At 39.9% G+C, this 21,741-nt stretch overlaps 1 protein-coding gene across 2 annotated transcripts; it reads right to left on the reverse strand.

Annotated features, from left to right (window-relative positions):
- On the reverse strand, window positions 1–19,551 carry TMEM273 (transmembrane protein 273). 2 transcript variants are annotated; one of them, XM_010714479.4, is made up of 6 exons: window positions 19,408–19,551; window positions 14,906–14,953; window positions 14,271–14,381; window positions 12,978–13,002; window positions 2,159–2,185; window positions 1–1,472 (listed from the first exon to the last, which is right to left on the reverse strand). In XM_010714479.4, the coding sequence occupies exons 1-6, from the start codon at window positions 19,460–19,462 to the stop codon at window positions 1,427–1,429; spliced, it is 312 nt and encodes a 103-aa protein (XP_010712781.1). In that variant the 5' UTR covers window positions 19,463–19,551; the 3' UTR covers window positions 1–1,426. The 2 variants fall into 2 exon arrangements, with proteins under 2 accessions (XP_010712781.1, XP_010712780.1); XM_010714478.4 differs by lacking the exon at window positions 12,978–13,002.
- Between the last annotated feature and the right edge of the window lie 2,190 nt (window positions 19,552–21,741).

Consider the following 21,741-nt stretch of genomic DNA (forward strand, 5'->3'; position numbering starts at 1 on the left):
TACCTTACAAGATGCTTTATTCACTTACACATGTACACGCACATAATTACTAGCAAGTATCACATTTAGTTTATCCATTAGCAAATGCTACTAATGAACTGCACTGGAACTGAAGTGGGTAACAGACACCTACAGAACCCAGGGAAATTATTTCAATATATCACTTTTCTCTGAAATAAAACTTACATTTTCTTGTTCAAAACATGCAAAAAAATTAGAATCCAAGTAATAGGGTTTCCTTTGTACATTTGGAAACGTTACCTGACTTGCTATGGTCAGAACAAAAATACATCCAAATCGTTTCAGTTTCAAGTAGTATTTAGTAGAATATCTTCCTCATAGAAACATAATTTTGACATTTCTGCTCTGACAGTTTTGACTCTAAGCCCCTGACTCAGGCTATCAGCTTTGCCTATAACACATAGGGCTGTTTGTGGCTGTTCACAGTCTGGAAGTTAATTACTGGGTTGGGAGGCACCTGGTACCCATGAGTTTTTCAATAAGATATGGATTTTCCAAGCTGGAGTGGAGTCTAACAGTTGCCCTTCTTTCTTCTTGTCATTTATAAGAAGGCTGTAACCAGAACCAAGTAACGTAGAGCTGATTGAAACAAATTGAACAGAATATACAAGAACAAGAACAAGAATGAAGGGAGTGGGAGACTGAAACTATTCATGAATTCAGATTGAATTTGGTCCATTGTTTTATACTGAAAAAAATGAAGATGGGTGGATTTTGGAAGTGGTAGATTGGCTTGTTTGTAGAAAGTTGAAATGGAACGTTTCATTTCAGATGTCTAGAAAGTTTTTATTTTGGCTATACAACAGTATCTTAATTTCAATTTTCTAAAAGCAAAACAGGAAAAACATTTGTAATTGACCACAATTCATTTAAAATAGCCGTAATTAACACTGTCATCTAAAGTTAAACAAGCGATATTGATCCTAAACTTAAAAAATATAACTTTATTGTGAAATGTTTTCAAATTAACACAAATCATTTTTCCCATCTTATATTAACCTCAAATGAATGAGTTTTAAGATAATTCAACCTCATTTGAAATATGAGCACAACTATGAATTCTGCAGCTGAAATGTATTGCTAGCTTTTCATTTACCCTGAATTTAATTGATTTTAGAAATCAATCATACTCTTGTCACAGACTAAATAGAATCTGTTAATGAGCAGAGCTCATCTTGTTTATTTTCCTCCTACATTTCCTTCTTGTACATGCTGTTGGGGATTACAGGCTTTGTGGTGCAGGTGATGGAAGTTAGCATGCACTGCAAGCTCTTCCTGTAATCAATCAATCAATTGGTCTTTCAATTAAAGAACAAAGAAAGGAATTACTGCTAGTGAGATTCCTGTTCGTGGGCAAGAGATATCCATTGATTCTCAGACTGGGTAACTGTCAACAGGAAAAGGATTATTGCTTATTTGAACACTGCTGTTCTGGTGTGTTGGTGTCATCTCTGAAAAAAAGAAAAGATAGCATTACAGGTTAGTAGTAACTTTCTGATGTTGGTTTATCTAAAAATAATCCATAGCATCATTATAAAAACTGAGGTGGGTGCTATACAGAGAAAAATTACAGGATTTCTACAGAATTATTATTATTGGGGTTGTAATTGCATTCATGAAGTCCTTCCCACTTGTTCTTTTCTTTCCCAGATACGTTTTTGTCTCTTTGGAGGTACCTGTTTTCTCTCAGTGAGCTAACAGAATGAATGAGGGATCCTGACTGTGATGTGACTTCTAGATGCTCCCTCTGCTGCTAGGTAGGGGCATGCAATGCACTTTAGGGCAGCATCCTGATGAGAGAATTGCACTGTATCATTGCCCTTCGGGCTGCTTCCACAGACCCCTTATCATCATCATCAGTGGGGAACAGCTCACGTATCCTACTGCTGCAGCACCAAGAGCTCACTGCTCCAGTGGCTGCTCATGTGGAGCAGCTGCACTGCAGCACAGTCGAGCCATAATGTAGGTAGCCTGCACTATGCCTTACGTTTGGGAATCCCAGGTGTGCAGCTGGGATATAGGAGAATGAGGCAGCTGTATGGCTTGTTGCAGCCCACATAGGGTAGACCTGAACTGTCTGGGTGTCAGTAGGAACCAGGCAGATTGTCCCTAGCACCGTGTGCACACAGAAACACACCTGTTCTGGCTTGATCCCATGTTTGACCTGCAAAGAAAAACAAGTGAAATATTAATAGCAGCTTTCAGTGCATTCTTCAAAAGAAATGCACAAAACATCAGTATGTCTGCAGCTAGTGAAATGCAGGAACTTTTCCTCCTATCTCTTTCTTTCATTGCTCTTAATGTTTTATTCAGCTTTACTCCATCTAGTGTCAGTACTTGGAAGTAAGATCTCATCGTGCCTTGCAGCCCTCAGCTGTAAGTGTTCTTAGATCTTGTGACTCGGTGGGGAATGGCATTCAGTCCCCTTCCTTCAATACTACATAAGTATTTTCTGATGATTTTGCTAAAGAAATACCCGCAGGACATCAGGCAACCAGGGATGGATTTCTTGTAACGTGCCTCAAACTTTTTCCTCCTCTGAGAAAACTTTTATCACATCGTTCTTTTTGTAGGTTGTGCTGAAATTATCTGTTAATGTGAAATTTGCTGTGCCAACTATTTGTGTCAGTAAGAAACAGCTAAGAGCTGATCTGCAATCTTCTAGCTTGAACTGGGCATAAAGTCCACGGGAGAGCATACAGAGCCCACAGGTTCCTGGACCTTGTCCATTTTGCTTTCACCAGGCTACTCTGCAGACAAAGTAATTCCAAGTAGAGAGCCTGCTCTGCTGTGGTCTGGGGTATTACAATTAAATACCAGCTCTCTTCAGAGGGAGACTTGAAAACACCATCAGGGACCTGATGTCTGCAGTGCTTATGAACTTGTCAAAATTTCTTCACACGCACATAAAAAGACAGAAAATTAAGCATATAAATTAAGTCACACAAATTTCTGCCTGTCTGCAGTCATTAAAATAATAGTAATGACTCCACTTTTATTCTGGCCACGGCAGCTGCAGAATGAGGCCAGTGCAAAGTGATCCGAGCTAACTGGAGTGAACCAGCAGTGGGTTAGGTTTAGGGATGCTCACCTGATCCCATTCCCTGCCTGTTTTTGTGGAGAGATGGCAGGGAGCTGCTGGGACAGGCACTGTCTTCCAGTCCTGTTCTGAAGAGATTGGCAGCCTAGTCCTAAATAACTTGAATTCTCTGCATTTGGGAGGAGCAGAGAAGAACTGCTCGGGAGGCTGATGCTCTTTGAGCTGCCCTGTGTACTTGGTAAGTTGCTTACAGAGAATGGCTTTCTTGCTGATACTCTCAGGCTTCTTTCCCACAATTGGCACTGCCAGCTGGCACACAAAAGGTGGTCCAGCCTTCCCAAGCACGCTGGCTTTAGAATTCCATTGCTTCCTTTGTGCTGGCCATCCTTGAGCAGCCTGTTCTCACTAAAAGTGGTTGTTGCTATGCCATGCAGATTTGCAGTAGGTCTGATTCCCTGAGCAGAGCACACATGTTTTGGGAGGGAATGGGGAGCAGGGCAGGACTTCTTTGAGATGGGACCATCCTTTGGGAACAGCTCACACTTGTACCGTGCTCTGCTCCAGAGAGCAGTGGAAGCTCACTCCCAGCTCACAAGGACTCGAAAGGCAGTACTGTTAACTAAAGGATAGTTGCTCCTGGCTCCACCACCTCTTCTGTACCAGTAAATCAAACTAGGGAGTGGGTCAAGTGTTGTGATTTAATGCACTGAAAATACCCTAGTTAGTTTTCAGCTAGTGGTTTTCTGTCTTTTTCTATTTACAAGTCCATACTAGCTTTCTGTTGAAGTATAGGCATCTGTGAATGATATTTAAGCCAAATTTAAACACGTGAAAAGTCTTAAGGCCCTATAAACCCCTCAGAAATTGCCTACAGACCCCCCAGGCACTTGCAGCCTGCAAGGCAGAAGTCAGAGTTTCGTTTTGTGACACTTGCTCTTTTTTTCAGCTCTCAGATACCAGGCTGCAAAACTGTGATATCCAGTGAGGCCCCATACAAAATGCACATGAAGTATAGAGGTGAGTGCATGCAGTGATAGAAGACAGACTTAGCCAGGGTGCTGGGTAGGTGCTCTCTGGGAGCAGGAGCCCTCTGCCCTGCAGCAGCCGGGGCAGGAGTTACCCCAGGTGGGTGTTGGTAGCAGTACAGAGGGTGGTCTTCCACCTGTGAACTTGTATCTAGGTTTGCATCAGCTCGAGGGAAAGGCAGAATTCTTTAGTGCTGGAGTCAGGGCAGCAGCGGGTTTGCCAGCAAAGACCACGATGGCTGTGGAAGGAATTGCCTCTGACAGGTGTCTGAATATTACCAGGAAAGCATTCTCCTGACTCAGCAGGTTTGGGACCAGCTCTTACAATCAAATGATTTAGAGCTATTCAGGACTAGCCTCAAACAGTTGTGCAGAGGAGGAGGAAGGAATAAGGATTCCTGTCTGTTTGGCAGCTGTAGAAAGGTCAACTGCAAATGCAGCCCCCAGATCTGATGAGAGCACAGGCATCTTGGGGCAGATGCTCTCCTGGAGAATGTGGAAAGTGGCCAGGAAGAGGAAAAAATAGCCAGAAGTGTGGCTCTGCCCATCAGGCTAATAGCTGGCATCAGTGAAGTATCCTGGAATGGGATTTAATGAACCTTAACAGTCTGGGCTATGCATTTATAATACTACTTCTGTGTGTATGCATCTGTATATTAAATATTCCCTGGTTTCATGAATAGTGCTAAAGTCATTGAGGGCCTGAAAGTGCCTACCAATTGCCTTAGCAACTGCTTTTTAAAGCCTGGTGTTCACAGCACAGTACAAAGCTCAGTGTCCTTGGTTTTGAAGTATGTAATTATAAAGATTAATTTCATTTTATTTAAAGGGTAGCCTGAGCAAAAGTAACTTGCCAAGGTTGTTCAGAAGAGCAACCTCCTGCTAGGCAAGATAGTTACAGAACCAGGTAGAAAAGCCAGTTTATTGCTCCATTTGTTGCCTTAACAGAGAATGGGTATTTAAAATTTGTTTCTGCAATTATGAATTTGCAGGAGGTTGAGACAGCCATTTTTACTAGGATTACTTGCCCTTCTTTTTAAAATATAGTTACACAAATACACATGAATTTGTTTAGACCACCTTTGCCTGTTTCTATATATGTTTACTTGCAATCGCATGCATGACTACAGTTTTGGGTAGCTTTTAAACATTTTTCATTAACCTCAGTTCCCAGAGTGCATTCTGAGAACACCTGTTTGGATTTTTTTTTCCAAAGAATTGATGGAATGAATGCAACCTTCAGTCTATCCTTAAAACTGAGCAAAGAATCAGACCTGCTCCAGTATATTGGCTGGGCTCATCTTGTGCAGGTTTGCACTGGTCCTTAGCAAAGTGTCAAAGCACTCCCACTGCCAGAGTGGACAGTAACTCTCCAAGTTGTCTTCTGCTCACATTCCTGCAGTAGTTGTTCTCTGCTGATATTTTTTCATGGTGACAGTGCAAAGGGAAACTCTGCCATCTAAGCAGACCACAAAGGATCGTTTTTGATTGATTTGGTAAAGTAGATGCCTTCTTTGCAAATCTCATTTGGGTTATGGAGGCTATGTCTTTGTTTTTCCTTATTTGTAAACCTTTAATGATTGATGAAAACCCCATTGACTTGATGACTGTGCTGTTTGGAGAATGCATTAGTTGGGAGAATTTGAGAAAGTCTTCTGGAGAAAGTATGAATGGTGAAAGAATAGCTCAAGGTATATATAGCTGAGGAACAGTAAGAGAAAGCTTTCTGATCTTTGACCCTAAAGGTGTCAGAGATTCTACTGAATGATTGATTTTTCTCCAGACCCAAGAAAAAACACTGACCGTCATAGTTTAAAAAGAGAGTAAAAGAGGCTTGTTTTAGGAAAACAAGGACAGATGCCGGTGCCTCAGTGATGCTAGGGAAGTTGGGTTTGCCTGGATGACTGGGAATTTAAAGAGAACAGAGATGCAAGTTACAGCTAATTCTTTTCCCTTTGATGCCTCAATTCTGTTACAAGATGCTCCGTGAATGTGCATGAGAAAGCTTCTTTGAAGTAGTGATAGCTTCTGTAGGGAGGAACAATAGCACTGAATGGCAGCATGGACACAGATGTCTGAACGAATCCTGAACGGGGCCATGGCTTGAATGAAACAGTAAGAAAGGACTAGCCTTATAACAGATGTCTCCAAGCTGAAAAGTGAAACACCTTACTTCTGGGAAGTATGTCCTCTTAACATCACATTAGTTCAAAGAAAACATCCACCTCCAAGGCTGACATATTTCCACAGGAGGAAATTGCTGCACTGAAAAGTAATTAAAATTCACAAAAATTGCTCTATCGTGGCTTAAGATAATAAAATAAACCAATAGCAGTCCCTGTTTCCTCCTGTCTTCATTTAAAAATTTTCTGCAGAGTTACTCTGATTAGTAACTATAAAATAGAACTCCTTTGCAGATGTATTTTTGGCATCTTGCTATTTCAAGAACTTTTTCCTGTGAATTTGCCTATAGTACAGCAGCAGTATGTGTTTGCATCTTAAGCAGATATGATTTCAATGGATAGTAGAGTGGCTGAGAGGCTGGACATGTATAGTGTTACGTGTGGATAACTGATCCAGGGGTTGAGCCATTGCAAAGCATTTCAGAGCCCAGAGTCCTGCACAGCACACATTCTGGATCTTAGTTCTTTTTCCCCATGCACCACCATTCCCCATGACACATTTAAATAAGGGCAAGGCCTCTTCTTTTTAAATGCATTTTTACTTAAAGATTTTGATTTGTGAGTTTTGGCCCTTGAAGGATTCCTCCTTGAGACTTTCTCGAGTACCCTAGCATTAAAATAAGGTCACCAGTTAAGTTTTTGAGCTCAGACTTCAACTAATAGTATCAGTGGTATGACTTATGTCTACTTGATTGCTTCCTGCAGTTCATGGTATTATAGACCAGTCTGGACTACTTAGATCAAAAGAAAACTAAGAACTGCTCTCCACTCGAAAATAAGGTGTTTTTCTTTCTTTGTGACTCTAAACCTGATGAGAAGCTCTGAAACTTAGATCAGCTCTTGTTAATGTTCGTTATTTCTGCCTGTCTGTGCAGCTGAATACAAGCCCAAAGGTAATAAAACAGGAAAAAGATTCTTAACCTAAATGTATAGGCTGAGACAGTTTCTATAACCTATGGAGCTTCTGCAAGAAACTGCAGCTCAACATTCAAACTTGTACTTCATTGTCCAAAACACGTCTTTGCAGTGCCATCTATCTCTGATGTTTATGTTTTCCAAATGGATGATTACCCCTCCTGTTTAATCCATAGCAATATTTTTAGAGTTGAACAACATAGAGAATGGAGGCTTTCAAGATGCAATGATTGTTTCCCCTTGGTTTTAGAGGGAGGTTAGATGTAAGCAATGAGCCGTGACTTTGAAACCCTGTCTCAGCCTCAAAGGTTATCGTTTCAGGGGAGCTTTGAGAATTTGCTCAGCTGCAGGCCCTTTACAGATTGCCGGCAGCCTGGACAGTAACACGCTATTTGTACAAAACACTTCTTGCACTCTGCAATTGTAATTTGCCTCTGTTAAATGGGGATGTTCAGTGCAAGAGCCCATCCCTGCGGGCTCCTTTTATGCAGTGAAACTGGGTAGACTGAAACTAAATGTGGCTAAAATTAAACTTTGCCTCCCAGAGGAACACCTTTGAGCTGGAGATGCAACTGTGTCCTGCATTTCTGAGCTGTAGTGAGCCTTTATTGTGAGCGTAGAGAATACACAGTGCCATCATGTGCCACTCTATGTGATTTTGTTGCTGGAAAGGACATCTTTTGCCTGTTTCATGAGGGTGTAGGAAGAAAGGAGAACTGCTTTTCATGGAGCTGCTTCTAATTATAGTCTTTAAGTATCTTACTGCCTAGAAATTGCTTATTGACCTTACTATTATTTATGAAAATCTGACATGACCAGGAAGGTGCATCACTCATGCTTGGAGTGCACAGATTTTGTGTGGTCAGAATTAGGAAAGAGGGTTTTTCGTATCAACAGGCACGGTCTGCTACAACCCACTGGAAGAACTCCATCAGCTGAGAATAATGCAAGGATGATAGTATTTAGCTGAGTTGTTTTTCCCTTCAAAAAAGAGATCTAGTTTAGTTACAAGCCCTCTGCATTTTGTCTAAAGACAAATGCATACCACGCATTTCACAGGAAAAGTCCAGCAATAGAAAGAAATGGAAGAAATCAAGTGTAAACTCAAGAGAACATCTAGATGCATCTTTGGGTAGCAAAAGAAAATCACCAATCTGCTTGGTACTTTGTGTGTTCAGCTCTGAAGCTCCTCCCTCACATATCAGAATGACTTGTGCATTGCATTTAAAACCTGATCTTATGCTGAGTGATTTACATAGGACCCTGTAGAACCCACAGAGCTGCATGATGAGCTCTGATATACATTACTGCCAAGAATGTGTTGAGGCAACAGATTATTTTAGCTATTTCAGCAGGCTCAAACATGTGCCTGTTCCATTTTACTCCATGTCCTCTGTCTCTCCATCCTTCTCCTTGTCTCTGTATGCCTCTTTCTTTGTCTCCTGTCAGAATAAATCTGGCTGCCATACACTGTAGTTAACTCAAAATATTGCTAGCATTAAATGTGCCCAGACATTTTTATTAATACATTAAACTTGCATGAAATTTTAGGCATTATAATTTACTAAGCTTACACCAAGATGATATTTGAAACTGACATGAGCTATTAATTAAAAAAAGGACATTAAATAATTGTCAGTTGACATCTAAATTACTGTTTTGTTAGTTGACAGCAGCTTGCTTCAAGGCTCTTTCTCTTCTCAGGTGTTAGTAAATATTCAGTTGCGTTTAAGGGCATCCCATTATGAACTGATTGTTTAAGTTGTGTTATATGCCTGACTTAGTAAAGAGGTAAACACTGTTAGTTATTTCACAGTGAACTTCTGGTATCATATGGAGCTAGAAACACTTCTGTTGTAATGGTTTGGGAAAGCAGTGAAAGTGACACATGGGAATGCTATCTGACTTTAGTAAAAACATGACCTTACAGTGTTTTCTCTTAGGCTAGGTTCCAGGGCTCTAGAATGAAAGGGGATTCTCTGCATTCCTTTGACTGGTGTAAGTTTGATGACCATGATGACACTGCTTTGGATGACATCCACCTAAGTTTATGACAGTCACTGGGATGGCTTGAGGCACTTATGGGTACAATATGTGAAATTTGAAACAAAATTTCATTGAACATGAATTCAGCAAGTGTGGTGTCAGTTGAGTTAAGGTGGTGGGTTTTTGTTTTACTTTTCCCTGAGCAATCAGTGATCTGTAGATTCATAGAAAATTGTCTGCAGATGATATACCAGTTTTCCTCTCCAGTCCTAAAGGAGTGATACACTGATTATGACTTAGAATGCCTGTATGATTGATTAGAATAAACTTAGGAGGTAGCAATTTGTGGTAGAGGAGTTTTCTTTATCAAAAGGGTTTTCCAGAATGAGCCACTGGCCTAAAAATTAGAGTCCTCGGAGTCCTTGAAGCAAGTAATGAAAATTAGGTTAGATCTGATTATCATGTCTCCATTGACCTGAGTAAATGGGAGGTTATCCCTTTGACCTATAGGAGAAAATGAATCTAATAAAATGAGCATATAGCTTGGTTACTCCTGTGGAAATTCACAGAACTGATAATACTGTAGTGTTTACAATGTAAGTATTCAATGTAAATAATATTTGTGGACTGTTGACTAGATGATCTTGGAGGTCTCTTCCAACTTTGATGATTATGATATTTAAATGTGGCTTTCAAGAAAGTGATGGTTTCTGGTCCAGCGTCCTGAGGGGTTGCAGTGTTGTGAGGGGTTTTTTTTGCTTTTTTTTTTTGCTTTTTTTTTTTTTTTCATTTTTCAAGTTGTTAGGAACAGCTCCCTCCCCTACATCGTGTTTTTAGACATATACAAATGTCCTCAACCACTTAAATGATGAATGTTAAAATCTAAAACATATACCACCATTTGTTGAGTCCTACAAAGAAGAGATGCCAGTATGGATAGGAGTCCTGTGGAAAGGTCCTCCTATAAAGGGTAGGAGAAAAGATGAAATAGGACATTGGATTTTATATGCTGCATTTTCCTTTGATTTTTCTGTGACTCAGTAGTTTATATTGAAGAATGATGGTGCAAGAACAAGTTAGTTTTTGCTGAGATGTGGAATAGCATAGATTTGTTTATAAAACAAACTACAGTATATACTTCCTTGCTAAAAAGTGGTGTTATCTCAAGAATAGCTGCATTTCACAGGTAATACTGTTGTTAGTTTTCTCACTCATATCCTCAAAAGCTCCTTATAGCCTAATGTACATGTTTGCATCATCTGCCACATTATTTCATCAGTTGTGCTACTCTATCATTACAGTAGGTAAACAAGAATAAATTACATATTTGTTACTCACTGAGGCTTGCATTATGTACTGACTATTACACTTACAAAACAATGGTTTCCTCAAGACCAGTAAAGGTAAATATCATTTCCTCAGATCAACTTCCATTTTATAGAACCTCTTTAAAATCCACTAAGGAGTAGTACATAGTAGAACAAGAACAAAGGAGTTTATAAATTACTCAGTGCTATAATAAAGTTAAAAAGTACAACTAAGACGGGATGGTGGGTGGATTTCCAGTTGTTTTCTACTTAACAGAAAAACATAATCTTTAGCATACATAGTTTTGCCCCCAAATATTCTGTAGTTACAGCTTCTCTCACTGATCAGTGTAGGTGGCTCAAAGGCAAAAAACTTATATGCATTTCATCCTGTTTCCAGCCTGAAGATCAGAACTTTTACATGCAACTGGGAACGTCTACTTTTTAGCAACTGCTTGTAGACTGGGACAAGGAATCATCTGAGAGGCCAGTGTAAGATCATCATTAAGGCTGCTAAATTTTGCTGCCATGATAAAATCAGCCACTTCCCCTAGGAAGATCAGAGAGAAGGTATCATGGATGCTCATATTGTCTCTGAAGGAAATATCATACAAAGTAGGCAGCCTTATGATAGTTAAACAAAATCCAATGTAGAATGTTCATAGATCATGCCATCTCTATCTCATTCAGATACATCTCTCCTTGTCTATTCTCTTCCTTCTCTTGACTCTGGTGTCTATGGTTTGCTTTAAGTTTCTTCCTCACCTGCTTTTCCTCATCCGCTGTCCATACTGTCCTTAGCACACCAAAACAGCTTACTACATGCTTCATATTCTGTATTCTGACTCTACGATAGTCCTAATTTTTGGATTGATAGACAGAAATTGTGAGTGCCTTGCAAGAAAATAAATTGAATGCTCTGTGATGTGAAAGGAAATGGGTTTTGTGCCCATTAGCTGGGTTAGATTGTGAAAGCATCTCCCTTGGAAAACATCACATGCTCCAGGCTGCGGCCTTTTTCTGTCAAGCAAAACACTGAAGTACTTTTCTCAAGAAATGTCCTTGCCTTGATCTTCAGCTGAGTGTCTGCATATGTTGTATAGCCTCTGTGAGGAATGGCTGTGATGGGGACATGCCTATTAGCACTCATATTCACCTCTCTGAGAGAGGCTAAAAGGCTTTTCTTAGGTCACTGAGAACAGCTGTTGCCTTCACTTTATGAGAATGCTGATTAATTTATGTAATCTCTTTTCTAGTTACTTATAAAATGTCTTGGAGAAACACAAAACATCATCTACTCCTGCAGATTACTGTGATCCAACAGACAACTTGCAGGCTACGTTTCCCACTCTGTACATCTCTGCCCTATTAAATGACCTCAGATGAGGAGCAGCCATCTCCCAAGCAGTCTGGCATTGCCCCTTGTATCTATGAGCCCATTAGGTGCTCAAAACATACAGAGGAGTTGCTGGTTCTGGGTAGGGGGAAAGTAAGTAAAGGGTAAAAATGCATCCCTTCCAGAATGATCACTGTATGACTTGATCTTTAAGAACCTGGGGTAAAGGGAAATCTCAGAACTGGTCCAGTCATAGTGACTGGGAAGCTTTGGACAAAGCCATTTGCTTGGATTTGTATATATTTAATCCAAAGCAATTTTGAAAATATCAGTATCGTGAAAACAAAAAATACAGAAAAATTCTAACAGTGTGAAAGAAAACCCTTGAAACAAGGCCTTTGGGTTTCATCTAGTAATTCATTTAATAGTTTTAGGGTTTTTTGTTGGTTTGTTTTTTGATGATGTTGTTTTGGAGGGTTGGTGATTAAAACTTGCAATTATAATATGTAGTACAAAACAAATAGGCAGAATCAAAAGCATTTGAACGATTTACTTTTTAAAAGAAATCTCATCCTACTGAGGTGGTTTTTTCCTAGTTCTTACATGTCAAACTCCTGTTGAATGGGATTTCCCTTTTCCATGCTGCTCCACTAGATATACTGGTGTATGGCAACTGTTGAGTCACGGTCTGAACCACTGATTGAGCACCAGGGGAAAGGACTGGGTCAGCCCTGAGAGCACAGGTGAAAGCAATTCAGCTGCGTGATCGCAAGGAATGGAGCCTGGTTGCACCTCTCTTAGACCCCATTTAAGGGCTGACTGCCACTGGGGAAAGTTCTTTGGTTGGGGATCCCTCCTTTGTGGAGTTTTGTCTGAGAGCTTAGAGTTTCAGAGACTGGTGAGCACTTTTCCTTTTTCTTTGTAACACCTTTCCATTTGCGCTAGTCTCTTTGTCATTACACTTCCTGTATCACCATTCCACAAAATTGATCTTTCTGATCATTACAACTGGGTAGCATGGTCCTCTAAAGACCTGCATGTATGTTGTGTTATCTTTTAAATCACAGCTGCAGGGAAGCATCATGCATAGAGACAGCAGAGTTAGTTACTGCAGTTGGCATATCTCACTGCACCTCAGAAAACCCCAGGAACAATGACTCTTACCTTCTATCCATTTTGCCCTCTGACTCTAAAGAGAGAACAGGAAAATGGGGTTAGTTAAAAAACAAGGAACAGAGTGGTGATAGGCCTGTTCAGAAGTAGTGAGGATGCAACCAGAACTGGTGGTGAAGCAGGCAAAGCTATCCTGTCTGAGGTAAAACTCTTTGATACTAGCAGTGCCATATGACATTCCTAAAGCCTTTCTCAGTTCTTCCTTCCAATTGTCAGGAATCTCTCCTGACAATTTTTCTCAAAATTATTTTTGTTTTTATTTTAGCTGTTTTGAGTTTGTAGAACATCCTCAGAGTGTAATGAGGACCAACTTCAAGGACAAATGCTTGATGAAAATTGGGAGGAAGTAGTTTCCCCTTAGGACCACTGTGTACTGCCCATAAAGAAGACATCAGCCATTTGTCTTTCAGGAAGTGGCATTACAATATAATGTGTGTCCTCATGGGGTGCTTGGGGAGTCTGTTTGCAAAAATATCCATTAAGAGATCAGCATTTACTGAAAATGGCATTGAATCTATGCTATGATGGAGACCTTGGAGCTCAGTCTACTTTACTTTGTGCTTGACACAAGACAGCTCTGCTTTTCTTTTTACTAAGCAAGAGACTGTATCTGCTGTTGAAGGGCTGGGTCATCGTAAACTGCTGAATTAGTTACACAGTTCAGGATGCTGGGACATTGCTTCTTGTTTGTCACATGAAGGCTAATGTGAAGGTATAGTCGCAGAACCAAGTTCTAGATATGGTGGACGGATGAGTGGTTCCCAATCCTGTTCTGTAGCAGCCTGGCTGCACTGAGTTCTCTTACTGCATTTCTCTGATTGACATCATTAATAACTTCTTTTATTTTTAAAGTGGTAGAAATTTGCTAAGCTTAGGGGAATTCCTTTGTTCTGAAAAATGAACTACACAGAGCTGGTGCTTTGCATGCAACTTGAGCTGCAAAGTTGATTTTTGAAATCCACTCCTGTCCATCCTACAAATCCAACAGACTCTTTTACTTACATTGAATAGGTAGAATTTTGTTTTAAAAATTTGTTACCCAAAAAGATACCTAGGCTGTAAGCTGTAGTGAATCATATTTCTCTAGTTAAGTGGAATAGCTGATTTAGTTATACTGAAAATTTCTAGGGTCCCTAGCACTTCAGACATTTTAGAATAGTTCTTCAGAGGAAAATTGGAGTTGCAACACACATGCAATTACTAACAGCAGAGCTCAGATCTGCTGATCCAGAGCACAAGGAAATCTAGAACTCTGAATAAGAAATCAGGAGTAATTTCTCTTACCTCTAAAGACATGGTCAAGCATTTGTTTTTTGATCATGCAAATTATTACTGCTATAAAAGCAATTGCTAGAAAGGCTCCCAGAGTAACTCCTATAATAAGATACGTGAAATCTGTAAAAATGGAAAACAAACCTGTGAATACACACCAATGATTAATAAACAGATCTGTGTTTCAGATATGGTAACACAAAGTTGCAAAGTTAAAATTTTGTTTATTTTTATTGATTTTCTCTTCTTGAGAAGAGGCTGACAAAGCTGAGCCAGACAGGTTAGCTGAGAATACTAACATACCAGACTGCCTCTGTACAGCATGAAGCTGCGCAAGCCTGTTGGCAAATGGGCTCAATGCAGTTTTATGGTAATGAGCAAGTTTAGCATCTGGTGTGTCCAAGTCTCAGCTGAGTTTTATAGCTACAACTCTAATTTTTCCCTCAAAATGGATCCCAAAATCCCAAATGCCCTTCACTTCATCTATCAGGCTGAGGCCATAGTCCCATGGCAAGACTTTACTGTGCTAGGAAAAGTACAAGCACATAAGCAGAGTATGATTTTCTATACATAAAAAACATGTGAATTCTATGTATATAATGCAAAAAGGAATATAGTTTTTTGCTTTTCTGTCCCCATGAACTTACCTATTTCCTCTGAGTTTCCAGAAGCATATACCTTTGCTCTCCAAAACTCTGAAACATAAATATTTTAGCCTGTTAGGACATCAAGAAAAATGTTCTATATCTACCTGGATAAAACTGAGAATGGTGTATGAGTCATTCTGCCTTCTTTGGTGGCTGTGCTTTCATTTCTTTTCCAGTAAAATGAATGCTAGAAATAGGATTGCGTTTAAACTTGAAGTATAATCCTCTTCTTCCCAAACCCACACAACCAATCATTTTGGTCCCTTTAGAGAGTCCACCTTAAGTCTGCTTTGCAGACGGCTGAAAACCTTTCTTGAGCTGAGCATGGGCTCTGGGAATTCTGCCACGATGTCGAAAAATCTGATCTATTGGGTGGCTCTGAACAGATTTATTTACTGATCTTAGTCACATTTCTAATCTCAAATTTTCATAAATTATGAACCAAGCTTCAAAGCTATGGAGAGAAACTTAAAAAAAAGTCTTGCATTTTAAACCAAATGTATTTTGGGAGCTGTAATTCTCAGCTGAAAGTATTTCCCTCTCCCCCCCCAAACTGTTCTTCGTAATCAAAATGTCTGGAAATTTATTTTATACAGACAGAAACAAAACAGTTTTCTCTTCAAAAATCCCATGATGCTTTGAGATGGGAGTTGGGTGGTGTGAGGAATTTGTTTCCGGATACGACCACAAAGATGTTTGTTTAACCTGACCAAAATCGAAGTTATAAAGAAAAGGAAACTTAAATAAATAAAACTAAGACTACATTGTTGGTGTAAAAAGCAAAGCTCCTGGGTTTCCAGATTCACAATCAGTCTCTTTTAGTCTCTTTGCTCTTGCCTGTGAATTTATTTCATTATAAATTAAAAATAATTTTTAAAAAGCCACCTTTCTTCCACCTCTCTAATTATTCTTTGTGCTCATATGAAGAATGTTTCAAATTCAAACATAATAAAAGTTATATTGTATTACTTTTATTATCCTAATGGTCATAATACATAGACCTTAATGTATGCTTTCTAATGGAATTAAACCAGTGACAGATTATGTGTTTTATGGCAGAAATAATATTTTACATGGAATATTTTATGTAGGTCAGTTTAATATATTGAGATTTAATTATTAGTTTCCTTTTAAAAAAAGGAGGGAGGGAAATCTCTAAAAACCCATAGGACAGAAGAGAATGTTTTCAGTTCATACTTCCAATATGATTTTAATTAACAATTAATATCATGTACTGGATGCTCCTTGAAAACCTTTTGCTTTTGAGGAGTGAGTGTTAGATGGCTGTCTTCTGTTTGCTTTGGTTTTTCCTTAGGTGGAAAGAAATGGATTAATGCAGTCATAGAATCATTAAGACTGGAAATATCACTGAGATCATCTAGCATAGTCATCTAGCATAGCCATCAACCCATACACATACATGTTGTTGATTGATCTAAGTCCTGCCTTCAGCTCTGATCTCTTGGGGATGGACGCAATCCTCAAGGGTGATAGCAGTGATTCCCAATGCTCTGCAGCACAGTTCTAGCTTTCTGACTGGCTCTCACCTCTGGGTTCAGACTATCTCCTATCCTTTCTGTAGACCCTCTGAACTTGGACAAGATTTGCTTCTGGGTCATACAACCTTGAAGATGAGTTTGATATCTCTATTGGAGTGACTTCCGGGTCATTCTCAAAGGATCGTGAGGTAACTGATGGAGCTTTCTGACCCCTTAAATGTGGCTGACTCATACATAACATGAAATTTGCACCATAATGCAGGTAGATGACTCTGTGTTAGACACCACTGAGTTTTACTGACACTGTACGGCCAGTTTGCCTGCCTAAATCCAGCCTAATCTGCAGTACTGGATATCTGGGTGGGGAGCAGAATGCGAAGGAGGTAAAACAGCAAGTGACTTGAATTATGTCATGGTACCTTAAAAGAACATTCTACGTGTAATTCTATCGATATCTGCAATGGCATGATTTTGTCTATGATGATCTGTACTGGATATTTAGAAGGTGGAATTGATTCTTGTCAAGGGGACAGTGGAAGTCCTCTGATAACAAACAAACCCTGTGTGGTTGTTTGGAGATACCAACTGGGGAAGTGGCTGCACTAGTTCCAATAGGCCTGGAGTTTATGGAAATATGACTGTGTTTACAGAGTGGATTTATAAAAACACGTAGGCCAACAGATGGCAATGCCATCTGTTTTCTGATACTGTTGATGTCGCATCTTGTGTTTGAACCAGGAGCCATGATTTTATTTACTACCCTGGAGGTTAAACAGCCAAGCAGGTGATGAATTTATATATATATACATATTTGCACCATATATATAAAAATTCCCCAGACTGCGAGTGGACCTGAATCTCCTGTAACCTGCCATAATAAAAACATGCACCTTGCCTCCCTTGATGTACAGCTCTTTCCTGACTCCCTTCTATTGCCTTCTGTTTCCATGTGACTTTCTTCCTCCTCTCTCTCAGATTTCTCCGTTTCATTAAAGCAGGTAGTGGTTGGCCTTGTGGCACTGAAGTAGCCAAGGGTTCAGCATCTGCCTCCTTTGAGGGGGAGCAAAGGGGAAGGAAGAAAATAACTGGGAAGCTCAGAGGTGAGGTGGAATAAAAGATCTCACGGTGTGTATCTGAGCAACTCCATAGTCAAATAGAGAATGACTTCAACAAAGAAGGTATTACTGGCAATAACTCCACTGAAAACCGTTTGTAGTGGAAATGCTGAGTCATGGCTTGAAGCAGTGATTGAGCACCTGGTGGGAAGGCAGGGCCAACCCAGAGGAACTTAGGTGCATGCAATGCTCCTGATTGACCAGAAGAGGTAAAGCCAGGATCCACCCTTTCCCAGACCTCATTTAAGTGGTGGCAGTGGAGGCAAGGGTATCCTGGTGGAGATTCCTGCATACCTGAGGCCTTTTGAAGGTAAGCAGTTTTTTTTCCCCTTATTTCTGTACTAATGACTATTACATCTGAGTGAATCCTCTCTTGCTGCAGCCTAGGACTTTGCTACTCTGCTGTCATTTCTGCACTTTCCATCATGTTACAGCATAATTTGAAAAAAAATAATAAAATAAATTGCCTGGTGTTTGATGCAGCAAAAATCTAAGCTAAATCTAAATTTTGTAATGTGGGCACTATTCACATCCATGTAAATGGTTTCCTTCCTCTGTCCTTTTCCACAGAAATAGATGAGGACAGGTGTCCCTCCTACAAGGTGGCAGGAACTCCTCTAGTCTTTGCCAGGCTCCTCTCTATCCAAGGCATTGCCTGCACCTTTCTATGTAATGCTTGGAGGCATGTTAATGCATTTTCCCTGTATATTGCAGAGTAGCTTTTGCATATCTTGCTGTTCTTAGGTCTTCATCTCCTTGCTCCGGGGAAATGTTGCTGTATTAATGGGACTTGCACTATTTGTTTGCTGAGCAATAGCTAGTCAGTAATAGGGAGCAATTGCTGCTGGCATTCTCTTCACATCTATAAGCACAGCTGGTTACCCATGTCCTTTGTGGCAAACAGCCTCGTTCCTCTGGGTCCTTGGGAGCATCCATAGGAAGGCACAGAGAACATCAAAAACCAACAAAATGGTACTGAGAGTGACAAATTTCTATGCATACTAAGGAAGATGGAATGAGGACAGAGCACTGCTCTAGACCTACGGATAGGATTGCTTGCAGAGGCAGGAGCATGTTTCCAGTGAATGCTTGGGGGAATGACTGCTTTGCGTGCTTCAGGTGGGGAAAACTACCTGTGGGATTCCCTAGGGACAGGTGATTTTCTGTGAATTTCTGCTCAAAGTAGGGTGGCATGGGGTGTCTGGTGACAATGAGGTTTTTGCCACCAGAGGGTGCCTGCCCCCTTACCTAACATCTTGGAGGTCACCGTAACCCATGTAAGCTTCTGCTATGGAGTTGCTGTCAACTCCTTCCTCTCTGGTAGTCCACCTCAGCCCCAATGTTAACATGAGTTCTGATGATACTTCCAATCTGTGTGATCCAGTTCTTCCCTACAAAAAATGGAGCTGAGAAACCATGAAGCAAGAGGCAAGTTATGAGGGTGGCAAAGCCTTGCATTGGCTTGAAAGCTATAGAAGCATCATCCTGAGTCAGGAGCTTCAACATCCTGTGAGAGACACGGAGACCAAAAGTGGTTTCAGGTAGCATGCATGTGGATCAATTTCTTCCTATACTCCACTGAACTACTTTCCTGCGCTGTAGCAAACAGGATGCTCGGCAGCTTTGCCATCTCATCTGCAAAGTTGCACGCATTTAATTTCAGGGTGTCTTCTGGATGATGCCTTAGTATTCAAGCTAGGAAATCTTGGCTAGAAAACCCAGTAAAATTCTACACTGTTTCAACATAAGTTCCTTCCCTAAGGATCAGAATACTAAATAAATTCTTAAACAACATACATGCAGTCATACTGGGAAATAACCCCACAAAAGTCAGGGGAAAAAAGCATCTCTCTAAAAGGATGAAAAAGAAATATAATAGACCACTTACGTAAGAGAAGAAGAAACGTCAGTAGGACTGGTATCCAGGTTGTTTGTGAGGTCATTATGAAGTTTTGACAACAGAGTAATTTCACCCAAGTTTTCTGAATTTAGTTCTGTAGTGAAGAGGGAGACAAAAAAGCCAGATCACGTGGTGTATAGGGAAGTAACAGTCACATCCTGCGTAGTTAAACTTGCAAACAAGTTCTCTTTTTGGGCTTAAGTTCAATATATAAACAATAATCATAAATAAATATACTCTGGGGAAGATAAACAGAGCAACATTCAGCTATTTGGCTTCTAAGGGAGTTTTAAATGCTAACATTTATTTTTACAACTTTGATAAAGTTCAACCAGAGTGGATTGGTCTCTGATGAAATCTTCTAAATCTAGTGTGGTGCAAGTGGCTTTTCTGCCTTAGAAGGAGAACCTTCTGTTGCCAGCCTATTTATTTTTATGTATTTTAAGTCAACATTTATGCCATTATGATATTTTCAGGAGAAGAGTACTTGGCTGAACACAGAGTAGAAAAAAACTCACCACAGCTGCAAATACGTTAGAAGTGAGTCCTAGGAAAAGAAAGCCATCAATGCCACTTCTATCCTAGAAAAATGTCCAGACATGGTAGGAACTGAAAAACAGCAACTTACTGGCTGAATTGTAGGGGCTGGAAGGGATCTCTAGATATCATTTATTTTATTTGTTGGACCATGGTGGGGGAAAAAAGAAATTTTTTTCTTTGTGGAAATTCACATTTTCAAACACGTTAACCTGCTGCAAAACCAAATGACAGTAAAACAGCTTAATACTTGTGTCCAGGGGGTGAACGCAGTAGTTAGTTTTGCTCGTTCCCACCGAGGAGGGACCACGTGATGTGGAAACTAAATATTAACACATTCTCTTAAATGAACTTATACTTCCAAAGTTGCTTCAGGTCCATTCCTTAGGGATGAAAGACACAAAACACTGCCCACTCCCCACTTCACCCAGTAATCTCTGGAAGGTCTCCATATTGCTTTTACTTTTTGATTCTTGATGTGCTTTTCTGCTTTAGGTTAATCTTCTGCTGGCTAGTACCTTCATTTCATGCAGCTGCTTGTATAATGAAATCAAAATAACCAGAAACAAAACTTGAGTGCAAATTTTTAAGAGAAAACCTTTTGGATATTTCCTCCTCCTCTTTGTGAGGTAGTGTTTCAGCAGATTCTCGCATCTACAGGCTGGATGAAATATCTTTTTTGCTGAGAAAATTACAGCTGTAAAGCCCTACTTCCAGAAGTCTGTTTTTAATGAGGTCATTGTAGGCCATAAGGAATGCTAGTGACTGCATATGTATGGCCACCTTGGCAGAAGAATGAATGAATGAGTGTTTAGTTGATCTGGCAAGATATGATGAAGATTGTGAAAGAATAAGGAAAACACAGGATTAGGCAACAGATATTGCTCTGAAGGCACTAAAAATAGAAATAAAAGTGACCCATGAACTCTCTAAGGTGGTAGTAATTTATGGCTCATTTTGCTTTGTGAGGCATAAGTAGAACTGATTGAATGTGGTACCCATAACTATAGTATTTGTTAATGGTTTGACCCATTATGAGTGTGTAGATACACACATGTGTAATTCACTGCTGTTTTCTTATTGTTCATGGTTTTATCTGGGATCAGAGTTGAAAACTCCAAAACCGAACAAAATTCTCTGCACCAGATGAAGGTAAAAGATAGCAAGATTCTAGTTAGAAACTCTCAGTGTTTTTGTATGTCATCAGCAAATGATCCCATGCTCTTAAGATCCTGAGAACCTATAATGGAAGGAATAAATAACATAAACATTGACCCTCTTTCTTGCTTGCTTTCTTTTTTCCACTGGCCTAGTTCATTGGTCTCTTACTTCAAAGAATAAACTAAGCATTTAAATATGATTTGTTTGGCTGAATTCTCTAAAACTTAAAGCTGCTTGGTTTATCTTGTTGCTGGTTGTCTGCAAAATGTTTCAGATAACTCAGTTGGCTGGCTGTGCACTGCTGAGCATGTATGCTTCACTATTCCCGTTCAGAGCAGTTCCAATCAGTTCCTCTGGTGAGGAAGGGCACTGATCAGAATAAGCCAGACTTAATAATCTCCTACTTTGAAGCAGGTATATTCAAATTCTTGGCCAAGCTGGGAAATGTAGTTTCAAGCATGATCATCACTACCAAGCCTCTGTTACCCATCTCCTCCACTTGGCCACTGAGCAGGATATATATGTTTAATTAATTCTGCTTTTACCTTTGACCTGTAAATAGTGGGAGCAGTGTCAGATTTATATGTTATATGAGTAACAAGGATTTCTCAGGAGACCCTATCC

Source organism: Meleagris gallopavo, chromosome 8, assembly GCF_905368555.1.
Source record: "Meleagris gallopavo chromosome 8, MGAL_WU_HG_1.1, whole genome shotgun sequence".
In the NCBI taxonomy this organism is placed as follows: domain Eukaryota; kingdom Metazoa; phylum Chordata; class Aves; order Galliformes; family Phasianidae; genus Meleagris; species Meleagris gallopavo.